Source organism: Poromitra crassiceps (assembly GCF_964638095.1).
Source record: "Poromitra crassiceps genome assembly, contig: HAP1_SCAFFOLD_567, whole genome shotgun sequence".
Taxonomy (NCBI): Eukaryota; Metazoa; Chordata; class Actinopteri; order Beryciformes; family Melamphaidae; genus Poromitra; species Poromitra crassiceps.
Window position 1 is genome coordinate 38,844 of NW_028151841.1, and position 24,581 is coordinate 63,424.

General features: G+C 45.3%; 1 protein-coding gene across 4 annotated transcripts; it reads right to left on the reverse strand.

Annotated features, from left to right (window-relative positions):
* Positions 1 to 6,506: 6,506 nt before the first annotated feature.
* On the reverse strand, positions 6,507 to 22,871 carry LOC310771372 (multiple epidermal growth factor-like domains protein 8). 4 transcript variants are annotated; one of them, XM_083663997.1, is made up of 10 exons: positions 22,687 to 22,871; positions 21,694 to 21,864; positions 21,363 to 21,526; positions 21,188 to 21,245; positions 19,390 to 19,535; positions 19,170 to 19,280; positions 18,912 to 19,063; positions 18,307 to 18,408; positions 10,219 to 10,330; positions 6,507 to 8,424 (listed from the first exon to the last, which is right to left on the reverse strand). In XM_083663997.1, exons 5-10 carry the CDS (start codon positions 19,400 to 19,402, stop codon positions 8,420 to 8,422), a joined length of 495 nt encoding a protein of 164 aa, XP_083520123.1. In that variant the 5' UTR covers positions 19,403 to 19,535; positions 21,188 to 21,245; positions 21,363 to 21,526; positions 21,694 to 21,864; positions 22,687 to 22,871; the 3' UTR covers positions 6,507 to 8,419. The 4 variants fall into 4 exon arrangements, with proteins under 4 accessions (XP_083520123.1, XP_083520125.1, XP_083520122.1 ...); XM_083663999.1 differs by having other exon boundaries at positions 18,912 to 19,060; positions 21,051 to 21,245; XM_083663996.1 differs by having other exon boundaries at positions 21,051 to 21,245.
* Positions 22,872 to 24,581: the final 1,710 nt, after the last annotated feature.

A 24,581-nucleotide genomic window follows, 5' to 3' on the forward strand; every position in this document is an offset into this window, starting at 1 on the left:
CACAGACAAACATAAGAAAGCTGTGCGGGGGGAGAGTTCGTCTACAAAATTAACGGACCCGGGAAAACGGAGGATTTGCATTTCATACTGTGAAACACCACAACAGCTACAGGTCCATGGATTGCACTATAGTGCCTTGAAGTAATATTGATAGTATTATATTAATATTGAAGTAGCCTAATTTTTGGTTTGTTACGGTTTTATTATTTACATTATTACATTGACAATATTGTAAGAGATATTTTGTTAAAATATTTTCTAATACAGAGGTATTATTTATAACATTATTTCATATTTTTGTATTTATTTTTCCAGTAAGACTTGAAAAGAGTATTTTTTTGTATTATAGGCTATATAATAAAGTATCTCGAGGCGGAGCCGAGTGTCCTCTTTTTGGAAATCAAAATATGGTCACCCTACACAACATGTACCCAGAATTGCTGGAATCAGGTGTTGCCACACTTACAAAGCAGCTCCTCCCATTCAGTCTTAATGGAGCAACAGAAACTAAGTGTGACGGCATCATCTAAACTGGAACTCTGTTTACTTTGCCTTTTGTTTGTGACACGCCCAAATACAGTGTGACCAATGGGCATTCTATTTTCCAGTTCTATTGGTTTGACCCCTGTGTGTGTGTGTGTGTGTGTGTGTGTGTGTGTGTGTGTGTGTGTGTGTGTGTGTGTGTGTGTGTGTGTGTGTGTGTGTGTGTGTGTGTGTGTGTGTGTGTAGGGAGAGACTCATCGGGGCTGGCACTGAGCCCCAGTCCTCTGTGTCTCATGCTGATGCCCTGCCCCACCATGCCCTGATCTGCCCCCATCCACCCTGGCTCATGACCTCACTCACCCCTGGCTCATGACCTCGCTCACCCCTGGCAGACGACCTCGCTCACCCCTGGCAGATGACCTCGCTCACCCCTGGCTCATGACCTCGCTCACCCCTGGCTCATGACCTCACTCACCCCTGGCAGATGACCTCGCTCACCCCTGGCAGACGACCTCGCTCACCCCTGGCAGATGACCTCACTCACCCCTGGCAGACGACCTCGCTCACCCCTGGCTCATGACCTCGCTCACCCCTGGCAGACGACCTCGCTCACCCCTGGCAGATGACCTCACTCACCCCTGGCAGACGACCTCGCTCACCCCTGGCTCATGACCTCGCTCACCCCTGGCAGACGACCTCGCTCACCCCTGGCAGATGACCTCACTCACCCCTGGCAGACGACCTCGCTCACCCCTGGCTCATGACCTCACTCACCCCTGGCAGACGACCTCGCTCACCCCTGGCAGATGACCTCACTCACCCCTGGCAGACGACCTCGCTCACCCCTGGCTCATGACCTCACTCACCCCTGGCTCATGACCTCACTCACCCCTGGCAGATGACCTCACTCACCCCTGGCAGATGACCTCACTCACCCCTGGCTCATGACCTCACTCACCCCTGGCTCATGACCTCGCTCACCCCTGGCTCATGACCTCGCTCACCCCTGGCAGACGACCTCGCTCACCCCTGGCAGATGACCTCGCTCACCCCTGGCAGACGACCTCGCTCACCCCTGGCAGACGACCTCGCTCACCCCTGGCTCATGACCTCACTCACCCCTGGCAGATGACCTCACTCACCCCTGGCAGATGACCTCGCTCACCCCTGGCTCATGACCTCGCTCACCCCTGGCTCATGACCTCACTCACCCCTGGCTCATGACCTCGCTCACCCCTGGCAGATGACCTCACTCACCCCTGGCAGATGACCTCGCTCACCCCCACTCACCCCTGGCAGACGACCTCGCTCACCCCCACTCACCCCTGGCAGACGACCTCGCTCACCCCTGGCAGACGACCTCACTCACCCCTGGCAGACGACCTCACTCACCCCTGGCAGACGACCTCGCTCACCCCTGGCAGACGACCTCACTCACCCCTGGCTCACGACCTTGTTTAACCCTGGCAGATGAGCTCACTCCTGCTCCAGCAGGAGAAACCTCTTCCACCGTGAAGATGATCTCATCTGTCTGTGCAATACGGTATCTCTCTGAAATGAGCAGCACTTCACCATTTCTGTTTGCTTATGAGTTTTGTCATTTATTTGTGTAACTATCTCTTTGACATATCAGCAAACCGCACTGAAGAAACCAAAGGAATATTATGTAATTTAAGAGATTAAAAAATATAGATTTGCACAGTATATCATATAAACACCCACTGTAGAATGAGTATCCTTACACATGAACCTGAATGAAACCCAGCTGTACCGATGTAGCCTTCTCAGGGATGCAATGCCATACCCAGAACAGCAACTAAAATACTTTAAAGATTTAAAAAGAGTTATTATGAGCAACTCCTTATGCAATACTATGTTGTGCGAACCTGAAAAATCTATTTTTTTAGAAATGACAAAACGTCTGCTATAACATAGCTATAACATTTGGTACATTTATATCTATCCTAAATTATCTTGTTTAAGTAGCCTTCATAAAGCTTAATAACAACTGATTCACTTGGACTTGTCTATTCATAGTATTCCCATGATGTCACATGCATTTCCGACCAATATGGCACTTTACACTACACACAGCTCATTGGCTGTGTGGTTAATCACCTGTTAATTGATTACAAGCAGACCAAGATGTCTGTGTGGTGATGTCACAGAATACTATCAATAAACCACTGGTCTACTTGTTGCTGTGAGTTTTGTATTGTTGTGCTAACATTCTGGTATGATAAACATGGACCTGGAACCATTCTGCCTATGTTTGAATCTGGTTTTCTATTTTGACACTTATGAGCACTCAGTGCAGACTCAGAGTAGTTAACTGTTTTAATACATGTCAGTTCGTGAATATATTAGTTAATCATTAGATAGTTGCTGATTAGTCGGTCAATTCCTGAATAGAGTGGTTAATGATTAGTAAATGTGAAAATAATATTAATAATTGAAAACAAAATATTCAAAAAAGACTTGAAAGGTTTTAGTGTCCGTACCGGGATTCAAACCACAAACCTTTGGGTTGGGTCGACCATACCCTAACCCAATTGATATGGTGGTCGTGGTTAAGAAAACCCTGATCTTAACCACATCTATTTGACTTGCTGCATGTGCTGTGTGTTTGAGCTGGGCTGTAGTCCAGTGGTGAAAGACCATGCCTTTCAACCCAAAGGTTTGTGGTTTGAATCCCGGTACGGACACTAAAACCTTTTCAAGTCTTTCATTGGGAAAGCCATAACAAAACTGCCTAGAGATCCATTGTAAGTTACCTAGCTGATGGTCTAGGGGTTAAGGCGATCACCTTAACAGCCGCATTGTATGCGGAGAAGTGCAGGTTTGATTCCTGCAGGGGATTTGAAGTCGTCTCCCCACCCCTCCCTCCTCCCCCCCCCCCTCCTCCCCCCCTCCTCCCCTCCCCACCCCTCCCTCCCCCCCCCCATCTCCCACCCCTCCCTCCTCCTCCCCATCCCCCCCTCCCTCCTCCCCCCCCCTCCTCCCCCTCCCCACCCCTCCCTCCTCCTCCCCATCCTCCCCCCCCCCATCTCCCACCCCTCCCTCCTCCTCCCCATCCCCCCCTCCCTCCTCCTCCCCCCCCCCCCATCTCCCCATCCCTCCCTCCTCCTCCCCCCCCCCCCTCCCTCCTCTGCCATCTCCCGGCCTCCTTCCTTCACCGTGTTCTCACTCAACCACTCTACCATCTCTGCAGGGACTGTGCCTGCTCCCCTCTCTCCTCTGCAGGCTCAGTCCCTGCGGAGATGGTAGAGTGGTTGAGTGCGAACAGGGTGAGAGGAAGGAAGCCGGGAGATACATAGATAGATGGCAGAGGAGGGGATTTTGTTGGAGACGGGAGGAGGAGATGGGGGGGGGGGGGGGAGAAATGGTGGTGGACAGGTTGTAGGAGGGAGTGAAGGGGAGGGAGACAGGTGGGAGTGAAGGGAGGAGGGGGAGGTGCCTCTCTTGCTATTCTCTACGCAGGTGCAACCTCCTGCATTGTGTTTGTCCTCTCCTGTCTATCCTATCCCTACCTCCTGCCTGCCTCCTGCCCTCATGCCTCTCTCCTGCCTCCTCTCTAGCCTCCCTACCTCCTGTCTGTCCTCTCTCTCTCCTCCTGTCCTCTCCTGCCTCCTCTCTCTAGCCTCCCTACCTCCTGTCTGTCCTCTCCTCCCTCCTGTCCTCTCCTGCCTCCTCTCTCTAGCTCCCTACCTCCTGTCTGTCCTCTCCTGCCTCCTCTCTCTAGCTCCCTACCTCCTGTCTGTCCTCTCTCCTGCCTCCTCTCTCTAGCCTCCCTACCTCCTCTGCCATCTATCTCCCCGCCTCCTTCCTCTCACCCTGTTCACTCTACCATCTCTGCAGGGATTGCGCCTGCAGAGGAGAGGTCCTCCGCCTTAACCCCTACAGCCTGGGTAACTTACAATGGATCTCTAGGCAGTTTTGTTATGGCTTTCCCCACAAAGGTTTTATTGTACTTTATAAATTCAACAGATCACTATTAAAAACTTGACAAGACAAAACTGAACTAAACCAAACACATACAGTAGGCTAAGCCCCTGCAAATGGGTCCAGTTACAGTATGTAGGCAGCAGTCCTGGTGCCTTCCCCTGTCAGAAGCAGGGACATGAATCCCCCATTGAAGGATGCAGCCCCTCCTATGCAGAGACAAACATAATTAGTTTTCAATTAACCACACAATACAACAAGAGTCCCCTTCAACACAACTATTATTACATTGACTTTCCCATACATCAAACCTAATCATTTATAATGACTCCAAGTAGTTTAACCCCTCAAAAATTGGTTTTACAGATTTTCACAATTGTTTAAACACATTAGACACAATGTGCACAACCTGAAACTGAACATGCAAAGGCATAATTCTACTGATAAAGCATTCATATAGTGTTTTCCATTCTGCACACCAGTGTTCAATGGGTGCTTAGAAATGTCTACTCATATGATGTATGTGTTTGTCATTTGAAAAGAAAATACCATTTAGTGAACAGTTAACACCGTTTTGAGGGCAAAGTGTGCTTTTGCAAGAGAAGTGTAGGATTTAGCATTTTGTGTGTGAGTTTTGAGATGGGTAGTGAGGTAGTCTATCAGGAAATGTGTTTAAGCAATTGTGAAAAACTGTAATCAATTAACCCCCCCCCCCCTACTCAACCACACTTGGCATGTTCCACTGCTCCCCGTCTACAAGTGAGGTTGGACCATGGGTTGGACCCATCTGCCTCCGTTTCGCCTCCTCAGTCCAGACCAGGACACTGAGAACTGAGAAGAGGTGAGAAAACACACGTTTTGCACAATGTTTCCCAATAAAGTCATTAGCTAATAAAATGTCTCTGTGTTGTTATTTAAATAGTTGATGATAATGAGTTGATAGTTGATGATAATGTATGAATGCTACTCTTGAAGATGACAATTTTGACATTTTATCATTGTGTACGTTTAACACAGAGGTTCTCAAATGTTTTTCAGCCAAGGAGCTAGAAAATATACCTCATTCTGATTTGTGATTTTGGGCTAAGCTTAATTGTTTCCACGGTAACGTGCTTGACTTTTAAATTGATAGGTTTGTTAGAATCTAATCCATGAACCATTTTAGATTTAAAGCATACAATATTTTCGTGGAGGCCAGGGGGCCACGGACCGCTGGGGGTCCCCGGACCTCCATTTGAGAACCAATGGTTTAACAGAGCGATCACTCACAGGTAGGTAGAAGAGATCTTCCATGTGCTGGTGGGAGCTATTTGCATGGCGGTCAGGACTATCACTGGAACATGTCAAATCTGGCTTGATGAAGCACTAAGGGGGAGTAAAAGGATCAAAGGATTTGATTGACATACAGCCACTGGACAGCAGGCTTTGAAGTTTGCTATTTCAGCTATGAATTGCAGTACATCTATAAATAGCAGAGCATGTGATGGCATTCTACCAGCGGCTCAAAGTGGTGGAAGCGGAGTCGTCTTACCAGGATGAAAACAGCCAGGATGACGATGACCGCGGTGGTGATGGTGGCCAGAGGGAGGCGCACACACGGGCGCTTCACCACCTTGATTACTGCAGACACAGCTGGCAGCTCGACAGCTTCTCTGGAAACAGCCGCTGTGATCGTGTGTATTTTTATGCCCAATATTCCCTACTGAAATGTCATAATTTGTAACTGTGACTCTCAAAATACGATCAAGCTCGTGTCTAGTCCATCCAACCCTGCCACAACAACACAGAACGTCTTTGCACAGAAACATCAAACAAGAGGTCCCAAACTGAATGGGAGCAGCTCACCTGCTATCAGGCCGGGGCGTTCGACAGCTATAGACGGCCCCTCAGTCGGTGGTGTGGAGGCCAGATCCAAACAGCCTCAGCTCATAAGACACTTCTCAAAACAAAAGTCACACACACACTAACACCCACGGGGGGAACGGGGGGAAAACTACTAGGGAACAGGGGCTCCAGAGAATCAATCATATATCACCATGTAACACTAACCAATAAATAAAAACTTGAAGAGAAAGTAAAACTCAACACAGTTTATTGGCATCACACATCAAACCTTTTTTTCTTTCATATAAAGAGGGAATGTATCAAGTATAGACTATGAAAGTGCAAATCTCAATGCATTTCAAAATATGTTTGCCATTTAAAAATAAATCACCTTGACATTGGAAGTGAAATACAAAGGAAAATCCAAATCCCATTTAGATTTGTACCCATTTCATGCACAGCATACTGTTACAGAAAAAGGACAAAATGTGTTTACGCCTCTGCTTAACCCATGTCCAACAAAGTTAGCGCCACTAACCATATGGCACTCAGTTTCACAACTTCAAGACACATTTCAAAGCAATCAATACATTTAGATTTCAGTGGCTCTCAGTCGGCTAAAATATATAGCTGAGTAAAGAACAGTCAGACATAAGTCTGGAAAAGAAAATCTATAAGTGAGACGTAATTTCTAAAATACCAACCTTACTTATTATACTCCACACACTTTGTAAACAATCAATACATTTGAACTCATTGTCAAGGGCCGCTTTTTTTTTCTTTTTTCAAATAAATACCAACTTTATGTTGTGAGTGTCTTCCATTTAGTGTCTTCAGCTAAGATACATGGAACACATAAGTCAACTCAGTCAATACAATGTTTTTAGTTTCCAAACCACAGACAACTGTATCAAAAAGAGCAAATCCAAGAAGCTCACTGCACAAAATGAGAGATAAATAAAACGTGTGTGTGTGTGTGGGGGTTATCCATGAACACTACAGGCTACAAATATTTAGATGAAGAAAAAAAATTAACTTGATGTGAGAAAAATAATTTTAAAGTAACAGGTGTTTTAATTTGTATACACCGTTATTAAAGGAGAATTTAGTTTTTTTTTAACCTGGACCCATCTCCTGGCAATAATTATGATTTGGCCACTCACCCAGCGATGTCCGCGGCGTTTCTGGCCGTCCTAGCGTTGTTTTGAGATCAATAGCATCCAAGTCAGTTGTAAAATGGAGCTGATTTGGGGCCAAGTGTGAGCCTGTCTTTCCTGCATCTAAATAGCTATTTTTATTCCCGTTTTCGCCACATATCGTCGTAATGTGATCCCTCAACAGCCACCAGAGTGATATTTCGCCCCAGGCCATTTCCTGGAGTCTCCCAGGGATCAAATTGCCTCAAACGTGATCTCGGTCACCAAGTCTCGTAAAGTCCCGCGATACTTTCCTGCCGACTGGCCAACTACAGGTAGGACGCTTTGCGGTGGTGGTTTTAGCGCAACCTATGTGGGGTTTGGCATAACCATCGTTATTTCGAATCCCACATAGGTTACGCCTCCTACTGGAGGAATAGGTAGAGACTATCCATATTCCTCACTTCTACTTTGCCATCCAGATTGGTTTTTGGCCTTCCAAAACAAAACAAAAGTTCCTTCCTGTCTCAACCAATCAGATCACACCAAGTGCACTTGGTCCTCCCACTCGGAGGAGCTGCTGCTGGGCAGGTTAGCGTTGCCCGCCGCCGCCGAGGACGGGTCGCGGCTGTCGCACGCGGTCCAGTCTGTGGTGTCGCTGGAGGACGAGAAGAGGCCCGTGGACGAGTTGCTGCCGCCCGGGGCCACCGGGATGGGCACGGAGCCGCCGTAGCTCCGCCGGTGACTCTCCGAGTGCTGAGACGCCACGGAGACACTGGCCGAGTACTGGCTGTTGATGTTGCCCAGCCTGGCCAGGTTATCTCCCAGCTCCAGCAGCTTTGAGCTGCTCAGCAAAGCTCTGGGGAGGACCTCCACGCCCGGAGCGCTCCGCTACAGCCAGGAGGGCAGCGAGGTGCCAATGGCGCCGAGCGACGCTTCGTTGGCGAGGAACTGGTGGCTGCTGGTCCCACACGCCATCGCAGAGTCCTGGAGTGACAGCTGGATGGCCAGGAGAATGTTAGGGTCATCGTCGTCTAGCCTGGAACAGGACAGAAAAAACTGTTTAGCATTTATGCAACCAGGTGAAAAACAATCAAAACATCTGGAAGACTGACCGCAAAGGCGAGACCCTTTTACTTGATTATCATAGTTGTCGTCGTCGTCGTCGTCGTGCTTAGAATTGCACCAGTTTGACAACTATAGTGTCACTACTTTTTCAACCATTTTTTGTAAGGGAGGATGCCCATGGAAATGGCACTGAAAGAAACTAGGAAAGTACCTGTGCCCACACACCTAACACCCACATTCAGAGGAATCCTGTTAAGTGAGAAATGAAATGCAGACGTTGCATAAAATAGGCACAGCTATGGCAACGTTTCACAGATGTTGCTCTTAAAAGCGGATTATACTCCATTAGCCCTTCTCCTAATGTCTCCCGCGGGTGGGGCTTGAGCAGAGCACACACATGCAGACGCACAAACACACACACGCAGACACACTGACAAACATACATTTGCATAATGTCCCAAGATGCATTGTGGCATTCACAAGTTGACAAGGAAGCAACCAGATGAAGCTAAATAAGTGGTAGATGTATTTAAGAGTATTGTTAACTGGTGAGATGATGCAATGCATGTACCTGCACCTCATTAAGGCAGTGTGTTCAGTTCACTTCAGTGTGCCCCACATTTTAGTTCAGCTTGACCATGTTGCCGTTTAAACCTCCTTAGTTCGTCCTGTGTGTTCCAGTTTGTGACATTGGTTCTAGGATTGAGTCCATGCTGTAAAGTGTCTGTTGTTGTTTTTATGTTAAATCTTGCCAGTTTCACCGTGTGTCTACGTGTGCTCAGCATGAGGAGAGATATTTCCGTTGCAATTGTCACAATGCTTATCTGGTAGCTAATTGACTGGAGTATTCAGTTTATTGTGATCTGTGCTTAAGTTGAAGTGTTTATTTCTGCTGCTGTAATTGTTAAGTAGATAGCATTCCTATGTATGGGGGGAATGTGTGCTCAACTCCATTGTGTGCGGACGCCATTAGCAGTACCTTGTTTGGCCACAGGGCGTCGACATTGCCCTCCGTGATCTTATTAACCATACATAAGGTTAAATTGGTTTATTTCTGTTAAGAGTCGACTATAGTAACTTACTCGGCTGTATGCAGCTTTATGTTATGGTTAAAGGAGCATTACAATGCTTATTGTTATATTTTATGTTTACTGTAAATGGGTCTTGGTTTAATTTCGTAATATGGGGAAATATATAGCTTTAATTTCACTGTATTTTATATTCTGTAGCCCTGAAGATCTAAGTGCCTAATTGTGGTTTATTTGTGTTATTTCAGACTAATGATAATACTACATGTCACAACAATAAATACTGGATCGCAGTACTGTTCAACCAAGAAGTTATGTCTCCTCATCGTCATTCTGTGTCCTGACCGACACTCCATCCTGTTCACTGCTAAAACCTGAAAGAGCTAGCCCTACCTAATTAGCTCAGTAACAGTAGATAATAATGATATTTATTTTTACCACACCATGCAATTGTGGAATATTTCAATGTTGGCCAAAATAAAAAAATACAATTTGACTATATGAATTAACACCCTAAGTCTAAAGCACATTTTTAGAAGGGGGGTATATATATATCTCACAACTAGAACGAGTTGTAAGCAGCGTTTAATACATTTTTCAAAGGAAATCATTTAAAATATTGTTATGGTGCAGCATCTCTTATCATCAGTAAATTAAAAACCATTCTTCAACAAACATCGAGTTCATGAAAGGTTAAACACTGGTGGTGAGATGTGGTGAAAAATGCAGTGAAATACCTAAGGTGCTCTCGCTAGGGTCATCAGGGTCAGGAGTGTTGCTACGCAGACTCGCCATGTCACCTCGCCTCCTTTGCCTGTGTCTCTGCCTGTACTGGAACTCTGCATACTCCTTTAAGCAACAAAATACCAAATTAAAAACAGAATTCACCAAAAACACTGATAATGGCAACTTCATAATCCTTCACTGTTGTTTTCATTGCAACAGATGGTCTTATGTCCCTTTTATTCACATTGCATAGACTTTTTTTTCTCAGGTTCAAATCTGAGTGTGTGACTTGTGCTAGCTAGCTAGAATTACGGTATATATACATATATACCATATATATATATATATATCGTAATTCTTCCAATAAGCGCCTGTATTCTAATTGCCACCGGTCTTCCATTTCCCGCCGGGGGTCCAAGTTGATTTAGCATAATACGCAGACTTGTATGTGTGCGCGCACACACACACACAGAATTCTAATCCAACCTATGTGTTGCATAACGTAATTTTGTAATCGTCTTTCCGTTTTAGACCCGGAAGTCTACGTAATAATTTTTAGACTTTCCAAAAAGCTGTTTTCAAGCAAAAGAACAAACTGTTTTAAAGTTTTAATATTTTTTCAGATGACAACGTAACATTCCAAATATGTGACCAGTTTATCAGAATAACGCCTATTTGGAAATATTTAACGAGCAGCGAGGACAGAGCGCTGGCTGTGTGACCAGTCGGACTAGCTAGTATCTGTCAACCTACTGTAAGCTACAGTAGAAAACACTGTCGACGTGCTTTTGTAACTAACGTTAAATGCCGACCGGGTACAGCCATCGGCACCTCGCAGCAGTAACGCTATGAACATGTAACTGAAGTTGGCCGCAGTGTAGCTTCTGAATGTTACCAAACTTAATTCATAGTTACATTGTTTTGAAATTGGCCGCCAACTAGCGCTGAACCAGAAGAACAAATACAATTGCGTCCAACACGGAAGAGAGAAAAAGTGGGCGTGGTGAATAAGGTGAATAGTCGAGGACAGGGGTTTTCCAAGTGTGGGAGAGTGGGCCTCCCCCCAGAGAACATACAGACAGCTGCGCCTACCCCCCCCAACCCCAATTATTATTGCCATTATTGTTGTATGCTCCTCTCGGGCATAACGACGAGTTCCAAGAATGTTGTAAACATCTTTATCAATATATGATAAAGATTTAAGATTTTAAAACTTCCTTTTTTCAATATCTTCTTTTAAACATTTTAAACATCTTTATCAACTCTGAAGGATTTTTTTAACCACATCTTTATTATAACTAGCGGGAAACCTGCCCCATGCAGTGTATCGAGTGAAATGTTGCATTCTCTGCATGTTCAACCCATTGACTATGGACTGTGTGCTGCCGGCTGGCCAGGACGAATAGCAGGGCCGTGCAGAGACCCTTAGAGGGGCAGGGGGCTCAGAATTTTAAAAAGGGCACAACACCACGGTGCGGGGCGGTTTCACTGTTGCTGATCCGCCAGTCAGTCGGAGCTGGGCAGTGGGCAGGATGGCGAAAGAATGACCCGCCCATCTCTGCCTCTGATTGGCGCAGGAGACGAGGAGAGACGCAGGATAGGATAGCCAAGCGAATGTGATTAGATCAACGTTTGATGCTATAGGCCAATCAGAGGCAGAGAAGGGCGGGTCATGCCTTCGCCATCCTGGGGAAAAAATATTGTGCACGTCACAGAGACGCAGACGATTACTTAACTTCCGGTTGAAAGGTCAACATGTGTAAACTGTCCAGACATTTTATTTATTGCTAAACTGTTATTTATTGTTATAAGTTCTTCTTGAAGGGTGCTGGGCATGCCTTCACTGTAAAAAATAAAAGGGGGGCCCTTTGGGCATAAGGGGGACAATGGGCAGGTGCTTGGGCACCCCTAGCACCTGCCTGGCGAATAGACAGTTCCCCAGTCCCATAAGGACAATCAGGCTCCATCTGGGCCCTTCTTGATCTAACTTCGTTCTCTCTCTTTCCTTATATTAAAAAAAAAAAAAAAAAAAAAAAAAAAAAAAAAAACTAACCTTGTACCACTAACCTAAACTTGTACCACTGTTCCTTCAGAAGTTGTAGTTGTCATAGACTGTGCTCCATAGTTGATTGCTCTATTGCTGACAAAAAATGTGTTATTGTAAGTCGCTTTGCCAAATGACGTAATGTAATGTAAATGTAAATAAATCTCGTAAAATTCATCGGAAAAAGCTCCCCAACAGATACAAAAACAACAGCATGTGGTTGATGTACATACAAAGAACTGCCACGATCGGATTTGTGAAATACCCATTTAAATCTTGATTTCCTTCTCCCTGGTTTCTACTCTGACAGCATGAGCTCGCCTCAACAGAGGCAGCCAGACTGCGGGCAGTCCACCCCCAGTAGTCCAGTAGGAACAGGGCTCCCCATGCACCCCAAAGATATATTTTTCTAACAGGTTTTTGTACTCTTCAAGGTGTCTCTAATAAAACACATTTTGTTGTTACCCCGTTGAAATAGGGTCCCATGTTTGGCGGCCATCTTTGCGGGCATATTGAAATGTCTGATGAAAATGGATAAGGGGTCATAACTTTTGAACTAGACGGAGGTTGCCTGATTCCAGTAGAAGCTGGCCGGCAGCAGTGCCCAGTTGACATGCTGAATCAGTGCATCTTGGGTGGGAGGCAAGTTCTCGAGGGACTTGATACATTTGAAAAAAGCTGATGTCTGGCTTCATCTACTTGGCTGGAGCCACAGCTTTTGCTGTACATGACGACCCCAAGGTGAGGGCGATCAGGGTTTTGGGGTGAACTACTCCTTTCTACCAAGAAGGATGTAATACTCTCCAACAGATGTGAATATGACATATAGTAAGTAACATCTGTGCTTCAGCCTTGTAACCATCCTGAAGCAGACACTACAGTAGAATGAGTTATAGCGCCTGGCGCATGCTGCGGCCAGTAGCCATAGAAACTCAGGATCCATACGTCCGACAGTGATGTTGTAATACTTGCAATACGCTTCTTCTACACATTAGGCCTCACAGAGCACTGGATCGGCTTCACATGTGGAAAGTACATTTATGTTCACAAAATCTGCAATGTTCTTGGTCACTGTCATTACATGTCTTCCATGTGCTAAAATGATGTGATACTACATCAGCCTTCCAGGGCTATGGGAAAAGGAGTGCATGGGCAGCTTGGGAAGCAACATCGGATCTCACTGAGACCGTGGACGCCTTCACCTTGGAGTCTGAACAGATCAACTCAGATGTCCATGTCCAAAGACTGGAAGCATTATGGTCGTCATGTACAGCAAGAGCTGCGTCTCCAGCCAAGTAGATGAAGCCAGACATCAGCTTTTCTCAAATGTCCCTTGAGAACTTGCCTCCCACCCAAGATGCACTGATTCAGCATGTCAAATGGGCACTGCTGCAGACCAGCTTCTACTGGAATCAGGCAACCTCCGAGCAGCAAAAGATCCAGAGTTCAGTACGTGTTCACTACGGCTGTAGTGTGGCAATTTAGCCCCAACGAAGCAAAGGGGTTGAATACTAAATAGATTTCTCTGATCTTAGAATTTTTAAACTTCCACATCAATTTATAGAAATCATTTTTCACTTTGACATGATCAAATTATTTGCATAGAACTCAATACAAATCCTGTATATATGCATTCTAACTGGATAGCACAACAAAATATGCAGTATGAGTACTTTTCCAAGGCACTGTACATAGATACAGTATGTATTATGGCCCGACAGATAGAACGCGCAGCCGATATTATCTGTTGATGCAGATAATAGATGCACCATTATCGGCACAAGTGCCGTCAATGAGGCCTCGATAGAAGTACTCTTTAGAAACCGCTAAATTAACGCAGAAACAGCTGTGGCAGGTCGGCACAGTAAGAGGCTGCTGGTCACTGTCAGCACTAGGGATGTTAATGATTAACCCACCAATTGCCGTTAAGATCTTCACAGATTAAAAATGTATTAATAACTGATTAAGCGAAAATGTGTTCTGTGCATCATTTCTGTGGCGGAGCTCACATACATGTAGTAGGCTATATTAACATTTATACCAGCAGAGGGCGTAATGTTACTTCACCCAAACTAGCGCTCACCATCCAATCCAACTTTATTTATAAAGTGCTTTCAGTGTTTCCCCTACCATTCTACAGGCATGGTGGGCCCGCCAGCCGGCGCCAGGCCAATGGCGCCCCCGGCAGGCCAGAAAAAAGATTGTTTTGTTTTTTTAGATTTTTTTTCTGCTTCCCCCAAAATTTCAATAAACCTTTATGGCATATTATTACAATACAACAATACTGGTGTTGACAGGGGACAGTAATAGAAGATGCCAAATCATTCAAAACAATAAGCATTTTGCTTTTAGGAGCATTGTGCCAGCGTGCAGCGCTGTTCCAAAACGTGTCAACGGGTGTAATTGACATCGCATCCCATAATAGTATGAGGATACTTGGGATGCCATTGCGAACATAGATGTGAACAGGTTAGCTAAAAGTGTAGTGTCGCCAGTGAGCAGTGTTGGGCAGTAACGCGTTACTAAGTAACGCGTTACTGTAATTAGTTACTTTTTTAGTAACTAAGTAATATAAGGCGTTACAATTTCCAAAACAGTAATTAGATTACAGTTACTAATCCAAGTAACGCATGCGTTACTGCGTTACATCATTGCCTGCCAGAATGCAGTGTTTTCTATGTAAAAGAAGAAAATAAAACATTTTATCCTCACGGACTCAGGTAGACCTGTCGCGCGCACATATACGTCATAGTGTGTGTGCGCGATACAGCGTCAGAGCGTGCACGCCGGCTTTCAAAACAAACCGAGTCAGAAGAAGGAGACGACGAGCAAGAGAAATATGCGTTCAAAAGCTGGAACATTATTGTCCTTTGTAAACTATGTGCGAGCAGCTTGGCAGATGCTACCTATTTGCACTGTTGACTCGCCCTCATATCGATGCATCATAGAGAAAATAGCCACGAAGAACAATATCAAGCTGCCGCAGCCACACAGAGGAAGACGTTTGCTGGCTACCTCAGAGAGAATATGCGGGATAGGGATGGAGGCTAAATTGAAGGCGATGCTGGGTGAGGTAGACTTGGGTGGTGTAACAGTTCACTGGATTAACAGATACACTTTGGGTAAGTGTTGTACACTTTGTTACTTCCTAACCTTCTCGTCAAAGCCTTTCTCACCGTAGTCAGACGGCCCAGGGAATGTTGACAGATCACCACTTTTCTTTCAGCAACGAAGCTTGAAACGTTTGCATTGAGGCTGTGATGTTTTATTACCACTCCGACAGTAACAGCATCTTTCTTCCACTCACGTTATCTGTCTATCATTTCACGTCTTTTCCAGTGTGACGCTAGCCAGTCTTAACACACCACTTCCTGTTCTTTCTAACCGAATTTCAAAGTAAAATGCCTTTGGCGTTTCTTTTAACATAGCTTCTTTTGTGTGTTTTTTACTGAGATGTACTGACATTGGCTTCTGCTGTAACACAATAATTTCCACCAGGGGATTAATAAAGTACTTTATCTATCTATCTATCTATCTATCTATCTATCTATCATAATACCAAAGCAAAAATAATTAATACAGTGACATGCTAGACATGTAACAACTTAAGTGTAAGGTATTTGGGGTAAAAAAGAAAATAAAAAGTAACTAGTAACGTAACTAGTAACGTACCTAGTTACTTTTTGAAAAAGTAATCAGTAAAGTAACTTTTATTACTTTTTTAAGGAGTAATCAGTAATCAGTAACTAATTACTTTTCCAGAGTAACTTGCCCAACACTGTCATTGAATCACTTCATATTACATATTACAACTGGCGGTTGAGCAATGGTAGTTTGAACTGCAAGTGTTCCCCTCAGCCTTCCAGGTGGCCTCTGTGTGACATATGCTGTTACGTTATACGAAGGGGCTGAGGGGAAGCGAATCAGGGGAAGTGCAACTACTAATGAAACACAGTAACAGAGTAGAAAAGTGTTTTGGCAGTGGGCACATGGCATTATTAACTCATTGAATGCCATGGACGTCCTTCGACGTCCAATTAAATAGTGACGTAGAATGCCACGGACGTCCTTCGACGTCCAATGCGTTTTTTGACGGTGGGACGTCGATCAAAGCCTTCCGCAGCTCCTGTACAACTATAGTAGCTATTGGAGGTGTATAACCTATTTTACGGACTCATTAGGTGGCGACAGTGCTTGCTCGGTGCAGTCCAGATTAGAGACAGGTCCGAGAAACAGCCTAAAAGCCGTGGATCAAAGACAACCCGATGCATGCTCCCAGAGCCATTTGCTCTGTCGCGGGAGCTGACATTGGCTCCGAACAGGAGTCAATCCGCGCTCACAACTGAGCCCCTCTGTCCCTGTCTGTCTGTCTGTCTGTCTGTCTGTATAGTTTCTCCACCCGATTAGCAGACAGGAAAGCAGCCCCTGACGCCAAACCATTCAGCAATCCGGGTTGGCTCTTCCCTGCTGTGGCGCTGAGAGCCGACAGCAGCACACAAACGCAGCACTCCGAAAATATAATGGTTGCGTGAGGCTGTGTGCAGTGTGGGGAGGAGTTTACGGGGGGAGGGGGGGAGGGGGGTGGTGCACGCAGGGCATCACACAACAACTACGTCACTACATCAGAAAATATTATCTTCAGACTCAGTGAATGTGCTTGAAATGCTGCATTTCACAAAAGGCGGATTATCTCAGCTAATAATTTGAAAAGCCTGAAAACGCTGAAAACAACCTATCTTCTCCGGCTCATAACTAAAGAACGGAAAATGGTATCAATAAACTTTTTTTTGCTGATGATACAATAGAGCCAGCTCGTTCTTGTGCGTGTTCGGTGTTTACATAGTAATATCACACAATATTCTGTGGGCCTCGAGAAATCACTGAAAACGCTCTGAAAACTCTGGCACTGGGAGCATCCGTTCTCCAAAAGTGGCTGGCACTGAATGAGTTAAAGTCGAGCTGAACCCAAAAATGACTTTTCTTTTCTTTTAGTTCAAATACCTGGGTATGCAGTGCACCTATTTAATAATGTATGCAAAACAAATCACAACAATTTAATTTCTTTAGCTTTTCACATCAAAAGTTCATTTTTCAAGATTTCATTGATAACAGTAATGTACAGTTTGCTGACGTCACCTAGTACTATCAAATTTCTACCCCATTTCAACCAATCATATCATGACATGGCAGCTGTCAATCAAATCTTCATTTCAGGATAATTTTCTCTTCCAAATGAAGGGGAAAATGGCGCCTAGTGCCTGTCATCTGGCAGAATTTCTAGCCCATAAACTAACTACTAACTTGAGCAATTATGCAAACTAAATCAAGCGGTAATGTCTAAGAATGCAAAGAAATGTAACTGGCTTAAAAGTCGCATTCCAGGAATATTATTTAATGCAATGGCGATATTGGCGCGCGTCTCGCCTGGTTGTCAGGGGTCGCACCTTGGAGATTCCAGGCCGACAGGCTGCACTCTCTGCTCGCCAACACAAAGGCAGCTGGCTGCCTGCAGCTCGCTGAGCTCCACTCAGCCAGTAACCTCGCGTCAGCAGGCTCTTCCCGAGGGGAGCGCCACAACACGCCGAATCCCACTGGATTTGGAGGCGGAACACGCCAGGATTGGCCAAAGCCCAATCCAGTCCCCAGAATTGTCAAATAAAAACATCGACATGATACTATGACCCGCCTCTCAACTTGTCATCACATTTATAAAGATACAATTGGGAGTGCTGCATTGGGTCAAGGAGACATCAATATAAAATGGCAGAGTAAAAATCAGGTGCTCTTCCAGGATCGGCATGCATAGATATAAGATTAAAAAGAGGTAGCTGTCCAGTGTGGTTGCAGGAAGTTCCCCAGGTGTTGAATGGAGCAGAGAAAGACATCCGAGGCACTGTCATCACATTTGTTTTGTCAGACAAATTATGTTTTCAGTCTGAAACGGACTCAGACGCACGTGACGAATGGGTTCAGCTCGACTTTAACAGCACATTTAAAATTGGACTAACAATTCTACATTGCATGTGTGCATCTGCATACAGTGAGACTGTGTTACCGGATTAGTGGGCTGGTATTCCCGACAGCGGCCTTCACACCAGCTGCACTCTGGATTCTTTAGGCACATGCTTTCATCCGGTGCCTCGGCACAAACTGCATCCTGACAAAAGCAACACACACAATATTGCAAGGTGCACTTCAACTGATGTCTAGTACAGTGTTTCTCAAATGGGGGTCCGGGGAGCGGCAGGGACCCCCAGGGGTCCTTGAGAGGGTTCCAGGGGGTCCCCAGCCAAAAGGGGGGTGATTTATTTTTGCTATACTTCCATTCATAAGTAACACAATTACTATTTTGGTCATGGGTTTTATACACTTTCTGTAATAAAACATCTAAAAGCATCAATCTTATTATCACATGGGGGACCGTGGGACAAAATCCTATCAAATGGGGGTCCATGGTCTAATTTTTGTCAGTTTAGGGGTCCTTCATGTGAAGAAAATTGAGAACCACTGGTCTAGTAGTCCTTATTTATTCTTCCCAATCACAACATTTTCATTATCCCGTCTCCCACGAGTCCTTACACACTGTGAACCATTTTGCCAAACTCTCCCGATGACAGGACTTCCCGTGCCCTTGACTCCATGACTCTTTTCTTCACTTACCCGGTCTCCTGGGTCGCTGCTGATGAACAGAGGAACTTTGTAAGCCACCAAGTCTCCACGGGCGACGCCACTGTAACCCCCGGCAACCAGCAGCACTCCACCCTCCATCACCGCGGCCACGTGCGAGTAACGGCCCCTCACAGCCTCCCCTGCTGAGACAAATGGAGACCATTTTGGATGAAGTGTATGTGTGCGAGCAAGTGACAAAAAGTGCAACACAGAGTGGTTATAGAAGTCACCGTCTGCACAGGAACTTACTGTGTGACAAGCTCTCCCCAGCAGATACCCACTCGTGACAACCCAGATGGTAGAAGAAGATCTCCTCATCATAGCACTTCTCCTCTTGGTAGTGAATATGTACATTCCCCCCTGGGAGAGAGAGGCAGGAAGCAAAGAGAGACGGAGAGAAAGAGAGAAATGTAAATGGGGGCTGGATCGATTGAATTTAGCTGATTTCTCTACAATCGCTCTTGCTCACCGTAGACCACCATGTAATTTCCAATGACGGTGGCCGAGTGGAAGGCTCTCTCTCTGGGCCCGGTGGCTGGGAAACGCGAGCGGAAGGACGTCCAGAAGCGCCGATCCACATGGAATACGTCAGTGTTGTTCACCCTCACACTGAGCCTTAGATGAAGTGGAGGGACAAAGTAAGTAAGAAGAACAGCAGGTGCACTTTTAGTCAAATCTGTCAGTGAAGATGCTGCATCTTTATTTCAATCAATCATTTAATTATTAATAACCACACAACCAAGGTTGGTGGAATTTGCTTTCAGTACAGCCCGAACCAGGCCTTCCCCCCCTCCCCTGAACCTTATGTGTTTGATCAATTTCGAATAGCCTAAGCCTATCAAATAAACACTATACAAGAAAAATACATTAAAACACTTTGAACCCCACAATGTGTCAATTCAAATGTCAAAAATGGGGGTACGGTGGCGCAGTCGGTAGTGCTGTCGCCTCACAGTTAGAAGGTCCTGAGTTCGATTCTCGCCTGGGACACTGTGAGCGCTGTGGTTGTGTTTCCCCCATATCTTCAGTGCCTACTGCCCAGGTGGGTTATCTCGTCGTAAGGGCCTTTCTCTCTGTGTGGAGTTTGCATGTTCTCCCCGTACCCCCCAGGGGCTTCCTCCGTATATAACCCCCCCACTAAAAACATGCAGAAGATCAGATCGTCATCGTCATCCGACCAGTGACGACAACATCCAAAGTTGGTCCCCGGGCGCTGTACGAGAAAGCGACCACTGCTCCTGGCCTGCCCCTCGGAGGAAAGGACATGCCTGGATGGGTTAAATGCAGAGGACACTTTTCACCGGCCACCGTCAGCATGAGTGTGTTGTGGCCGCATGCATGTATTGTGGTGTTCGTGTGACAATAAAAGACGGGCTTGTCCGTTACGAGAGTTTTTTTTTTTTAAACAAACAAAGGGTTGGGCCGGGCCTCAGGCTCAGGCTAGAATGCAGGGCTCTAGTGGACAGGGGCATCAAGGGGACAGTGGTGAGCAGGGTGAGAGGGCTCAGATTTTTTATTTGCCTTTTTGATTGTGAGTTTGAGATATAATAATAATAATAATAATACATTTTATTTATAAGCGCCTTTCTGGACACCCAAGGTCACTTTACAAAGTGACCTTACACACATCATGAGATGTAGCTATGCTCCAAAATGCACAGAGCCTGCCCCAACCACTGGAAAGACGTGATATAGAGGATGGCCGGACATGAGGAAGAAGAAGAACTTTACAAAGTAAAAACAAGTGCAATAATCAACAATAGAGACAACAACACAAATACAGTAACAGATAAAGTCGATGTGATGGATGTCAGGTGGGAGTAGGGCTGCACGATATTGGAAAAAACTGACATTGCAATATTTTTTTATTCTGCGATATATATTGCGATATGAAAAAAAACAGGAATTTTCACCAAAAGTCTTGAATAGGTCTATCAAGCCTTGCCTGTTTAAGAAGATGGCCTAGTGGGTAACGTGCACGGTTGACGTAGTAGGAAGTGAGTGTGTTTTTAGCCGCAGCCAGGGTGAGTTGCAGGATCCTAAGTGAGTAAAGGTACTATAGTTAGTAGGAAAAGAGCTTAGAACAGAGAGGGCGTGCATTACTGTATGTTATGAGTTAATTTGCCTTACTTGACATTGCATGCTCTGCGATGTGACTATTGCGCATGTGCACATTGCGATGACGATGCTGAAACGATATATTGTGCAGCCCTAGGTGGGAGTGAGTTCCAAAGTTGAGGAGCAGAGCGGCTGAAAGCTATGCTGACCATGGTGCTGAGGCTGAGACGGGCAGAGGGCACAGTAAGGTGAATGGAGGAGGAAGATCTGAGGGAGTGAGTGGAGGAGACAGTATGGAGGAGATCAGACAGATAAGGAGGGGCGAGCTTGTGAATAGACTTGAATGCATACAGGATCCATTATGAATCATGTGTCAGTTGTTACCTTTCCCGATTTGGCTTCCATGGGTTGCGGCAGAGTGTTGCCACTCAGACCGGCCAGGAGGGGGCTATGGTAGGAGTCTCCATCATACACAAACAGGTAATCATAGGTACACTCGGTGTCCATAAAGGTGAAATTCAGGACAATGCGATGATTGTTGCTGGGAGCTGGGAGATAAAGAATGAGAGGGAAATAGCAATGTGATTAGGCTTGAGCCACATCAGTTTAGCATTCACTCTACAGGTAAAATGGCAAATAGTGTGTGGGTTGAAAGGTATCTGATTTAACAAGCAATTATATTGTACACACAACAATATATTCACTCATTATATACCTTTGATGAGCCACTCGCAGTTCCCATTGACTGAGTGACGTAGCCTGGTGGTCCCCGCAACACCTGCCTGTGGCCCTTACAGTCCCCTGCCTGGCACCCAGGGGCCTCGGCCAGCAGGAGAACCATAAGCACCAGGGAGACAGGGAAGAGGGAGATCACCCTTCCCACCACCTGGAAGAGGGGAGACACAAGTGGAAGATATTATCAACAAGGGCATTGCAGCTATGCCCTGCAACATAGATATTGGCGAACTGAGAAACAACACACACAATTTCAATCTGTCAAGGATCTGTGGAAATCTGTGACAGACAGGAACTACTGACTGGTCACAAATTGACCAAACAGGGCAGATTAATTGTGCCAGCATGCAACAGCGTATAGGTGCTTCTTTCTTGTGTTTGTGGATCAGTGACAGAACTGTTGCATGGCAATCCAAGAATCAGCTTAATAGAGGCCTGGCTGAATTTGGCTGAAGTTCCAGCTCACGTGAATGACATATTTTCTTTTACATTTTTGACAAGACAGCAAACGTTTCTGAATCTCATGAGGATCAAGACTAGAGCAAGATCAAATATGCAGCTAGATTATTAGTGTTGTGGCGCATTGATTTACCACTGTGAACTTGTGTGGTATGTAGCGTTAAAGCTGGACCCAATGCCTATTTAGCCCGATTAACGTTGTCCACCACCACCACCAATGACTGGTGACAGCTCAATTAGGTTGCATAGGTAGCTGGTAGGTGCCTAGTTAACACTGCGACGCATTTACCCAAATGATATAGCCTTGGGTATTTACTGCATTCATTATAGCGTTATCTAAAGTTAGCTAGCTAGCGTAACTGATCAGCTAAGCTAGCTAATAACAACCAGCAACCAGGTCTCCGCAGGCTATCAAAACAAGGCTAACGTGAGTGCGAAACGTTATCCAGCTAATAACGTTCAAAGCCAATGGCCGTTAGCTGGTTATTTAGCAAGCTTGTATCACCATACTCACCAGTTCCCGTCTCTTCGGCCCCATTGTCATTTACATTTTCAGTGAGCAGTAGCACAGGTCTAGCTAGTAGCTAGTAGCTAGTAGCCAGCTTTGCAAAATCCAGATGCGCAGCCGTCAATCGGCAACAAAAACCATCATCAGTCATTCTTGCGAATAGTGCAAATTCTCCATAGTATAATTATGGAATCATGTATAGTACAGCTATGGCAATGCACAATGAAATGCAGCCAGTTAAATGCACCTAGTTAGCGTTATCGAGATCTTCTTCTTCTTCTGTTTGGTTTTACGGCGGTTGGCATCCAAAATGTTGCATTACCGCCATCTACTGAACTAAACCTAAACTGCTCTTAATTGAACTAAAATAAACAAAATAACACCATATCCACCCAAAGTACTCCGATTCATAATTACTTTCCATATCAGTAAGATGCAGACGCCTGAGTTTACACAAATGCATCTCTCAGTATTTTATCTATCTCTGCTCCAGATACATCAACCACATCCAGAAATCTCTGCAGCGTCAACCACCATTTCAGTCCTCTCCGTCTTCCCAGTCATACTAGCAGCACAGTTTAACACCATGGCGATGAATGCCAGGAATCACTTATTGTCCATACAGATAACATTACTGTGACTTGCTCTTTCCTTTTCCGGCTCCCTTTGTACAATCACCTGCCTGTTGTTTTGGTGTTTGTAGCTGGCTAGCAGTAACCGGGTCGTTATAAGACAGCGCTGGTTTCTATCCTCTACACTGCCCTCCAGTGGACGAGTGAAACATTTAAACATCTGGATAGTAGCCTAATGCTGACAACAAATATTGTAAATTGGTGGTTTTAAATGTGTGATTTTGTTATATTTGACAACAATTTCTCAAGTCTAAACTTCTCAAAACTGTATATCCAGATAATCTCTAGATGTTTGTGTCACACCTGTAATAATATACGCCTACATAATTTGTGCAACACACTTGGCCTTTGCAAGAAGGGGTGTGGCTGAGGATCGGAGACTACACACTGGCAATATGGGGTTAAAGGTCACGTGATTTGGCTTGGGATCTGACCTACCTCTGTTTTAGAAATGAGCAGTGGCATTTTTCAATGCAATTCTAAACCCAACAGGTAGCCTAACCAGTGAAACGAGGCCAGCATTCAGGAGATGTGATTTTCTATGCCAGTTAAAATTCGACCTGCTGGATTTTAGTAGCCTACACACGATACACGCATTTACTGATGCCAGAATAAGCACATAGTGGTCTAGGATCGTGATTCTCAACCGTTTTCATATCAAAGACCCTCATTTAGCCCACATTAAGGTCACAGACCCCCACTGATGAGATTTTGTCTCTTGGACCCAAATCTGATTTTTTCTTTTCTTTTAGAGGTTATTCTGTTCAGATTCAATGACTCTTTGTGTTGTAGGTTCAGAACTTCAGAGGTAACAGTGTAACATCAAAGCAGTCATGCCTCTATATTGTAACGGACTGAGTTATGGGATAACTGTTATGGTTAAGTCTGACACTGTTAATGCAATGTTCTGTGCATGCACTTTATTACGAGTTTCGGAGGGACTTGAACGTTACGGGGATTAACTGTAAACTAGAGGCTGAGAGGCCTGTCAGTCATGTTAGCACCTATGAGAGCGAGTCGCGGGAAGGAGCCCGCCGGTGATTGGCTAAGACTATAGAGGGAGGGATTGTTTTTGGTGTGCTGAATGAGGAAGCGGGAGAGGGCTGGAGAGAGTTGGGAGAGACGGCTGTAGGCCCAATTATACTCAACGTTTAAGACGGAGACGGAGACGGACAGAGCCTTCTGTCCGTACTCTGCGTTCATTTCGTCCGTTTTCTGTCCGTCATCTGAAAGCTAAAGGCCCAATTATACTCCATTTTCATCCGTAAA

Excerpts from the sequence above, each read along its gene's own strand:
- LOC310771372 (XM_083663998.1), bottom strand. Across the intron at positions 19,064-19,169 it reads TGGGGAGAGCTTGTCACACA|CAGGGGAGGCTGTGAGGGGC; the intron begins GTAAGTTCCTGT and ends CATTTGTCTCAG. Across the intron at positions 10,331-18,306 it reads AATACCAGCCCACTAATCCG|GAGTATGCAGAGTTCCAGTA; the intron begins GTAACACAGTCT and ends TGTTGCTTAAAG.